This window comes from Ruditapes philippinarum, unplaced genomic scaffold (genome assembly GCF_026571515.1).
Source record: "Ruditapes philippinarum isolate M1 unplaced genomic scaffold, ASM2657151v2 ctg644_1_1_1_1, whole genome shotgun sequence".
Lineage (NCBI taxonomy): Eukaryota > Metazoa > Mollusca > Bivalvia > Venerida > Veneridae > Ruditapes > Ruditapes philippinarum.
Window position 1 is genome coordinate 241,270 of NW_026859959.1, and position 10,781 is coordinate 252,050.

Below are 10,781 nucleotides of genomic sequence, written 5' to 3' on the forward strand. Positions count from 1 at the left end.
CTTTGCAGGAGAGTACTAGCAAAATTTAAATAAAGTGAAATAAATATAAATAAAATAAAACAACATCAACAACAAAAACCGAAAAAAAAACAACAAAAACAACAACACAACACAAGGGCTCTTACTAACAGAGAAGGGAGCGGTGATACACTCCCTGTCAGGACTCTTCCAGGCGCAATATATTTGGTATGTATTCAGGACGTAAGTACACGTGCATCTACCCCAGTTATTACGTATGAAACTTCATCGCGAGATATCGAATTAAATATTCACTTGTTAAAAAGAGTCTTATTATCTTCTGATTTTAATAGTTTATATCCGGATTGTAATGATATTCTGCATATGTTGATAGCTTTTGCTGGCGTTCGAGTGATATTCAGTTTGAAGATGAGCGTAGAATGGATAAGATTAGTTTATTTAACTCGTGAAGGTAAGTATGGAATGCCATAGCTGCCTCATGTTATTACATTTCTTTTTATCTTGCCAAGAAAGCGTCTTATCATGTCAAATATACGTGTTGTAATGTCATTGTAATTTGTCGTCTTGTCTAAACATTGCCTTATTATGCGTAACAGTAGTCTTATCTCTTTAAAATATGATGTTGACTTGTGTTAACATTGTTTAATTATTTCAAACAGTAGTGTTATCATGTCAAAATGTCGTTTGGCTTGTCTGAAATGTGTCATATTATGTCAATTAGTCGTGCTATTTGGTCATATTGTGGAGCTGTTTTGTCAAAAGACTGTCTGATCATTTGAAACAGTAGTGTTCTCTTGTCGAAATTTTGTGTTGACTTGTAAAAGCACAGCTTTATTTTTATCAAACTGCCATGTTATTTTGTCAAAATACGGTGTTTAAATGCCTTAACATTGTCTTATTGTGTCAAACAACTGTGTTAATTTGCCAACGTACACTACAGAATTGTCTTTTATATCAAATATTCGAATTATCTTGCCGAATTAGGGTGTTGACTGGGCTAAATCATGCCTTATTATGATAAACTGTATGCTATTTTGTCAAAAAGCGGTTTTGATAGGTTAAAACTCAGTCTTATAAAGTCAAAAAATTGCGGTATCTTGTCGAAATGTGGTAATGACTTGTCTAAACTGTTTCTTTAAATGTAAAACAGACGTGCTATATATTGTCAAAATTTGATGGTTTTTTTGTAAAAAACAAAAACAGACTTATTATGTGTAATATTTGTATAATTTTGTTCAACTTTAGTTCTGTCTTGAGAAAGCGCTGTCTGATTTTGCTAAACTGCCCCGTTATCTTTTTTGCTCTATCTTTTCACGCTCCGCGTGGGCTCTGGTCACGTGATACTAAATTTGGACAACATCGCATCTGGACAGGATAACACGATTATCTGACATAATGAGACGGTATTTAGAAAAGTTCATGTAATAAATTGGCAAGTCAGCACCACTGTATTACATAATGATACTGTGTTTCAACAAGTAAACACCACATTTGAAAAGGAAAAATGATACTTCGCCATAAGAGGACGATGTTTAGTAAAATAACACCTAACCTTGTCAAAATAAAATGACACTTTGACAAAAAGATAGTAATTTTAGACCAGCCATCACCACGTTTCGACAAGATGATATGACTATTTGACATAATAAGACGAAGAAAGACAAGTTAATTCTGCATTTGGACTTAACAGCATGACAGTTTGACAAATTAAAATAGCGTTTTAACAATTCATAACAATAATTTGTATAGATACCACCATTATTTCACATAATAAGACGGTGTTTAGGCCGATTAAAAGAAAGTTTGGATAAGATAGCATGGCGATCTGAGAAAATAAGGCAGTGTTTAGACATGTCAATACCATTATTCGACAAGTCAACAATACTGTTTGACATAATAAAATAATGTTTACACAAACAAACAAAATTTATGGCAAGTCAACATTAGTATTTCACATTATAAGTACAAAAAATGTATATTTTTAGACAGGATAACAACAGTTTTAGACAAGAAAGCATGATGTTTTGGCACAATAAGACAGAATTAAACCACCTCATACAAAGCAACATAACAGTTCGACAAAACAGGACAACACTCAGCCAGGTTAATATAACGGTTGAACAAGATATCACTACTAGCCGACATAATAAGACATGAGCTTGACAAGTTGTCACCAAGTTCCGACAAGATAACACTACTGTTTCACATAATAAGACAATTTATAGACAAATTACCACCACAGTTGGACAAGACAGCATGCTATATTTTGACATAAAAGACATTCTTTAAGCAAGATTACACCGAATTTGAACACAATGACATGGCAGTCTGACAAAATGTGACGGTGTTTAGACAAGTCAGTATCACATTTAGACAAGACAAAACGACAGTATTAAATAATACAACAGTGTCATAACATACCAGGATCAAATTTGGACAAGATGACACCAACTTCCGACAAGATAACACTACTGTTTCACATGATAAGACAATTTCAAGACAATTCAACACCACATTTAAATAACACTTTCTTCAGACATAATAAAATCTTAATTCGAAAAGACGGCGTGCATGTTAGACATATAAAGACTTCCATTAGGCATGTTAACACCGGATTTGCACATGATAACGTGACGTTTTGAAATAATAAGACAGTGTTTAGACAAGTCAGCACCACGTTTTGACAAGATAAAATGAATATTTGACCTAATAAGACTTCGTTAAGACAGGTTCCCATAAAATGTTGGCAAGTCAACACTTCTATTATACATAATAAGACGCTTTTAGGGAAAAATAAAACGAAATGTAACAACACGAGGCAGAAATGGCGTTCCATAATGACTCATCAAGTGACTGATATTTTATCCTTCATAATTTTTGAAACAGCATTGACAGACAAATGATCAGTACACTGTTTAGGTCAAGGAAAATCAAAAGAACGACCCTCGATTACTAAGCTGATGCTTTTGAAATACGTGGACAGAAAAATACTATATGCCATACTGGTTTTACATTTGTCTCCTTCTCCGACCAGTTTATCAGAATTGCAAAATAAAATCTGTCATTCATTTTTTCACATTTCTGACCACTGAATCTTTTACCTGTGTGGACAATTCTGTTTGCATAGAATTATAGTTCTTCAAAGCTGTTTCATTAATATATTTTTTTTTTATCTATTTATTTATTTATTTAATTATTAATATATAATTAACATTATACATATATTAAGCCTTTGATATGCCTACAAGCAGGCTGCTCCTTATGTTCCAAGTATGAAGTATTACAACACCATGTGATGACTCAAAAGATAGAAGAGTTTACCTTTATATACCTTTATATACCATTTAAATGCAAATTTATCTAATTGTATTATCAATATGAAACGGTGTAACGCATTGTAAAAACCTCAAAACATTTTTCCTGTTATATAACTGTTTGAATAAATGTCTTAGTTTTGGTTCAGATGTAATACAGACCTGATGGAAATGAACAACAAAGGTTAAATACTTATAATGACCAAAGGCATTTGAAATAAGTACTGTACAAATGTTTCTAAAAATCCTCAAACGATGCCCCCCCCCATACACACAATTGTATTATACCATGTGACAATATGATAGGAATGTCAACAATATTTTTTTGATATGTAAGTTTCGTTTTTATTGAGGTATATCGAGAAGTTTTATTCGCCGATCTGTTTTAGTAAATAGCTAAAAATGCTCGAACCATACACAGTTTTCATTTATCATTACCGCTAATTATCTATCGAATGGAAACTGGCCAGAATGTCAATCAAAACTTTCATTGTCCAATGGTTCTATGATTATGTTCTTGGAAAGAAAATCTCCATTTATGTACACTGATAACATTGAACATAAAACATTCATTTTACATTTTCACATTAATAACGTCATTGTAAAATCTGACTTTTCAGAATAAACATTATCTATCCTAAAGAACGTGGTTCGATTGTTTATTGTTTGATTATGAGCTAATAATGATGAACTTTGATCTGTCTTCTTAGTCGTCTGGTTTTGATATTTGTAGTACGTGGTGATAAAAATGTTAAGTAACATTATGATCGGTAGAAACAAACGAAATTGAATGAAATCTAGACAATGAATATCTAAACATTTCTTGTGATCTTTCTCTATGGATAGTTATCCCTATCTCTAATTACCAACTTTCGCATAACTCGCCCCTTACCGCTGTTGATTCCAATCCTGCTAAGGACGACTTCGGATTTCGTTTCATGTAAGGAAGTTATACACCTAGCTTATGGTAGGTCGGTGGTTCTACCTATAATTTCGTTTGTGTTTGTAAAAATGCACAAAGGGGCAGGCACCAAAGGTCTTCACCGAATAAACCTGTGACTTTTTATTCTGTCGGTTTGATTTACATTCTAACAAAGCAGAGACACAAACCTTGGTATTTCTTAACATGGCTACATACAGGGAATTGCCAGATGCTGTTCACTATGCATTACGTGCCAGATGATTTGTTTATCTAGTATGCTAACTATACCATTTGACTTTTTCTTGCATAGCAGACTGGCGTTTTCGTGAGTTTTACCCATGCCGGAAATTTCATCTGGCATGGGGGTGTCAGATCAGTCGTGTGCCATACAACAGCGTCATTTTAGAACATTTTATGAATGAACCACGTTAAAATGACGTCATTTTAGAAGGGAATTATGTGCTTAGGATGACGTGATTTCACCGTTGTTATTAAAGTTGTAAATTCATACGCTATTGTAAGAAGATAGTTATGGATGAAATTACTTTAATTTCCATGAACAAATATCTTATTGAGATAAACTATTTTTAACATCAAATAATGTGGCAGAATATGATCGAAAAATCTATCTGACATATGTTTGCGGTTCGGTTCGGAATATCCGTCCCTCGGCAACCCGCCCATGGGCGGTAACTCGACAAGCCTCGTTACCGTTACCGTCTTTGTTACCGTCCCCTCGGGACTGATATTCCGATCTGAACCGCACATATGACAGATATTATTAAGTTATCATATAGTATTTATTATTAATATTGCTTTTCCCCAAAGAGAAGAAAAGGTAAATGTTCTTATTGAATACAATTATAATAACTATTTCTTCAAATATCAAGTATGTTTCGATTTTATTCTAAGGCAATTATCCATCTATTTAAAGGTATGTCTGTGCTTATTTAAAATTTCTTCATGTACGCAGATTCATGTTTGCCGGATCGAAATTCACACCTAGGTAGCAATATAGGAGACATGTGTAGGATCGCTAGCGTCTTATTCAAATGGTCCTTTCTGAAGTTGATTTGTTTAGTTTGCACAACTCTTCGCGTTGGATGGAATTGGGCCAAAGCATCTTGAGGAATCTCGAAATGATATTTGAAAGACTTTGAATTCCTTGCATTTATATAAGGGGTATTCCCTCACGTTGGCCAATTGGAAAGAAATATATTTAGGCGAAAGAAATTGTTTCGTTTTGATCATGTAAATATTTAATTTTCTAGTCAGCAAGTATATTCAGCCTCGCGATTTCCCTGTTACCATTTAAATTATTTGTCTCATCACACAGTAAATGCATGTATTAGAAAATCAGAGGTTAACGATTATAAATAAACTTGAATTTTTCAATGAATGGTGCGTGATTTGTTCTTAAAAACGATTTGTTCAATTTTGAAGATTTATTCTTAATTTGATAATTATGCTAATTCCAAGTTCCATGACATTGCTTCGATGATTACCTTGATGTTCAGAACAATTATTTAATAACCTACTAAACTGAAATATGATGACTATAAAATTTGTTTAATATGTATATAAATAGGCAATATAGTGTTAAATTATATAATGATAACATAATATCACAGAACATTTTATTTGAATCTTTGAGAAAAAAAAATTCTGTTGTATCTAAACTAAGAATATAAATGACTCATATCCGTATAATATATATAATTGGTAAAATCCTATTGAATCAAATTATATGATGCGTATTATTGAGCGAATATGCGGGTGTATGTGTGCATATATTAATAATATATGGTTTATTTATATCGTAGACAAATGTTTTAACAGAGGGTTTAAACCGCACGAGCCCGGATGGATAAAGCCCAAGGGGCTTTTAAAGTGTCTATACACGGATTAAAGGTAAATAAGCGTTATTCTGATACGGTAATGTTTCGTTGCGTTTTTTTTACTCCCGCGAGTGGTCTCATTTAGCAGTGAATGTATTTGGGTCAGTATTAGGTCATGCGGCAGTATGATTTGCATATACTAAAGCTTGCAATAATGTCAAAACTTTGAAAGTTAAAATACAATGTCAGCAGACACATTCTAGGCTAATGGCAATGCAAAAACAAAGGCAGAATTTACGATATACACAGCCTGTACCTTAATTCGTTTAGGCACAAATTCTGAAACAGATTATTTAACTAATTATTTTAAACGTAATATCCAGGTTCAAGTCTTGTAACTTATGTTTGTCAATGTTTAACTCGAAGTTCAGGAATACAATTGGTGAAAGATCTCTTCTAAAAATAAAAAGTATTAGTCTCACATCACACATATAGTAATATAGTAACCAAACAAATTAAGTAATGAAATACAATTTGTCGTTGAAGATAAGGTACAAGTACATGTACATCACACAGATAGCTTGACTGTGACATATATTCTTTGCATGCATACATAAAAGGGAAAGGAATGTCTTTTCCATATGTCATATACGTGTGCCTGTTTGAAACAGATCTTAAAAAGAAATAAATAAATTCACCATTTTATCCTTCATTAGAAAACGTTTATGAGACGCGATAATTAGACTTTCATTAGGAATAAGAATAACCAGAGAGTCACATTTGTTTATAATTTATAATTATTTTAAACCTTTTGTGCAGTATAAAAGATTGAAGGTTTATATATTGACAAAAATATAAGTCATATAAACTGCTGTGTACATGATTAGAATGTAACAAGATAAGATACGAAGAAATACATACGGCATAGTACTTATATTAAAGCAAAGCAATGGATTATTTTATCGGTTCACTATCCTTTCATCCAAATTTAACATACAAACAAGAAAAAGGATATTGTTGGTTTATGTCTCAATCTCAATCACCTACTTAAACTGCAGTCCTATTACTCTTTAAACAACCATCGTATTACATTTGAAAAAAAGGACTGTATAGTAATTATCAATATCAATATTCTCAAACATCAAATTTAAGTTATAATATATCTTTACACCAAGTAATATATTTCAAAGTAGATTTAAGGCTTGGAAAAAATGTTCTCTTGAATGTTTGTTTGTTTGTTTTGTTTTTCTTTATTTGCTTATTTAAAAATGATAATTGCAGTTACTGTACGCAATGTAAGAAATCGAAATCCGACGGCCCCATTTTAAAGCATTAATGATGCATTTATATTATGTGAGACTTATAACCTGTTACAATTTGTAATTTCTGCGATATAATAAATTTTTTTTGTAATAAATGTTGAACAAACAGATTTATAGATTCCTGTGCAAGATCAAGTCATCTTTTTACTTTTAGATATACAGGTATTAAACAGGTATTTCCTTATAATTATTATTTTGAAAGATCATTGATTGAAGATTACAAAATTGTATAACCTTTGATATTTTTTTTTGAATTGATGTCTCAAGTATTTAAACTTTTATTTATCGCTATACATGGTCGTTATATTCGTCATATCTCATATTACCAATCATCATATTACCAATTATCATATTACCAATTATCATATTACCAATTATCATATATTACCAATTATCATATTACCAATTATCATATTACCAATTCATCATATTACCAATTATCATATTACCAATTATCATATTACCAATCATCATATTACCAAATCATATTATCATATTACCAATCATCATATATTACCAATTATCATATTACCAATCATTCAATGTTTGTTCTTCTTCACTGCCAAATATACAGTGTGCTTCTATATTCTTTGGAATATATTTATTATATTATTATATTTTATTATATTATATTTATAATATTAAAATATTTATTCATTGATTAAATGTTTATATTGCTTGATTTTAGAGTACATATATTTTATATTAATATAGCAATACGCGACACATACACACTATAAAGACTGAAGTGTATTGTTTATCAAGAATTATTTGAATACAAATACACCTGTGATTTGCCTAAATAAAATAATTGGAGGCTTCGGAATTTTCACATCCGTTTTCAAGTTCGTTTACTAAAATCATTTGAAACCCAAGCTAGTTAATAAAACACACACACATACATTGAATCAAAGATATTTGTCTCTCACCGTTGATCCAGAAATTGGTGAGACTAGTAGTCGGTCATTTGAGGAGACATATGTAATTACTGGTTAGTTATCCAGGAAAAGCGGCTAAGCAGATCAATCGCCGAAATGTGACCAAACAACTGTGTTATAAAACTGGTAGAAAATCTGACAAAGAAAAACCAATCATCTTCAATTTACCTTGATAATTTGGAAATTGGGTAAAATCCTGTAAACGTTTAAGCAATAAGAATTCCAGAAAATGTGTTGTAAAGGTCATTTTCAACACGAATTAAATCGTAAACACGCGAGGTACCCTGAGTAGCATATGCTGCCTCGCCTTGTTGTAAGGGAGTCAACATATCTACAGTTTGACACGAGAGGTGATGCGGGTAGAAACGCGCCCAACTATATAAATTCCCGTCTCTGCGAATTGCCAAGTCAATATCATATCCTACAAGACAGAGCTGTAATACGAAATAGTAAGTTCCAGTAACTGGAGCAATAAAAACACCCGTGTAGTTATCATAGGCATTGCCGTTGTTTTCAGGTATGTTTGTAAATATGAATTTTGCACCACCTTCTTGTTTTGTCATCGAAGGATCTTTAGATCGAAAGAAAACGCCTTTGGATTTCCACGAACCTAATGTAAAAGAAATATAGTAAATATTAGGACGCAGTTTTATATTGTATACATTTTTACATGACATATTAATGAACTTGGATAGCAAAAAAAAAAAAAAAAAAAACAACAAAAAACAACACACATATGGAAATTCCACTGAGTTAAAATACCACATGTCTTCATATGACTCCAGCACTGAAAACGTTCAGGAAGCGGACTCTAGGATGTTTCAAATAAGCATCAAGCTTTCTACATAACCGAGTTTTAAAATATATATGTTGCTTAAACCGGATCTAATTATAAGATAGTTGCTGTTAATCGTCTAAAATATTATTGGAATAAACTTTGAAGAATATTTTTAATCTCAACACATAATAGTAAAACCTACCATGATTAATGTCTCCGTTCAGCACTTTATATTTATGAACTTTTAGTCTAATATCCGTTCTGTCATCTTTTAGTTTATGAATCATTCCCCCAACCTCTCTCTCTGCTTCTTTCAAAACTTTATTTTCCTTTGGTGGAATTTTTCTCTTTAGTCCAAAGTAATGTTGCAGCCAGTCGAATTCTTTACTTTTCAAATCTTGGAGATTTTTTTCCACTTTATTTCTCACTTTGATCATTTCTTGCTTCACTGTCTTTGCTAAATATTCAAGTTGTGTCACTGTGCCTATAAAATCCTCCTCTTGATTCGCAAAGGAACAGTCACAGACACATAATACAAGCAAAAGTGTCACGCAATACATCATTTTTAATTTGTGGACGGGCACATTGTCTAAACAAATTCATATATTTTGACTAGTAAATATTCAGATCTAAAAACGTCTTTCTTTTTCAAGTTGTAAATGTACTGTTATTTGCCTATTTTTGTTTTGGTTTTTGGGAACATTAAAACATAACATAACACAATGTATCTATTACATGTCAAGTGTAAAGTAGTCGCAATATGGTAACAAAAATAAGCAGAGCTGAATAAATAATACCTACTTTGTAAATGTATACGGATCGCTCTTAAACAATTGTCGACAAATCTTTAAAAATAAGTTCTTCTTCTTAATGTCATAAGTTTTGCTTGCGGTTTTAAATTTTTTATTTAATATCAATTTGAGTTTCAGCTAATGTTAAACCAAACAAGTTGTCTTTATTTTTTAACCTTTAAAACTTTTAATGACCATAATAATGTTTAAAAAAGAATATTAGAATAAGAAATCTCATGAAAACAGGAGACGTTTCCATATTAAGTAATGTATTTCAACTGCTACTTGACAAGATCACTGTAAACTAACAGAAATTATTTACTTTAAATCATCAATGCTATGTAAAACGTATAGATTGAAAATATATCAAACATGCAGTATAAGCTTATGGGTGATGATTTCTATAAATGGTTTATCATTGTTACTCGAACAGTTCATCTCAAATTAATACAATCTAATGTGACATCAAATAAAAAAAATTGATAATATCTCCTCACTTTTTGTGTAATGTTAATTTCCCACAGGCTACTGAAAGTTATTAATAATATTATCATTGTTAATGCAAGTGTATCAAGTGACTAAGAAATTTGTACTGCTACATGGTAACAGTAGTTTTTAACATTATAAGATCTTGTCACATGGTCTATTTCCTTAGGAAAGAATATAAAATCACCATTAAATGATAATAATAAAATAAATAACACATGGGTTTGTGAGTAACAGTAAAAATATCATCCCTCGTAAAAATACTGTTACCTCGGGTAACAGTAAATTTATCATCCCGAGGAAAATACTGTATTTTCCTCGGGATGATATTTTTACTGTTACCTACAAACCTATATGTTATTTATATACTGCTATTAATTTATAATGATAGAGTATGCCTCCAGATTCATGCT

General features: G+C 31.4%; 1 protein-coding gene across 1 annotated transcript; it reads right to left on the minus strand.

Annotated features, from left to right (window-relative positions):
* Positions 1 to 8,466: 8,466 nt before the first annotated feature.
* LOC132758432 (uncharacterized) lies at positions 8,467 to 9,802 on the minus strand. Its single transcript, XM_060750107.1, has 2 exons — positions 9,294 to 9,802; positions 8,467 to 8,923 (listed from the first exon to the last, which is right to left on the minus strand). The coding sequence occupies exons 1-2, from the start codon at positions 9,652 to 9,654 to the stop codon at positions 8,520 to 8,522; spliced, it is 765 nt and encodes a 254-aa protein (XP_060606090.1). The 5' UTR covers positions 9,655 to 9,802; the 3' UTR covers positions 8,467 to 8,519.
* Between the last annotated feature and the right edge of the window lie 979 nt (positions 9,803 to 10,781).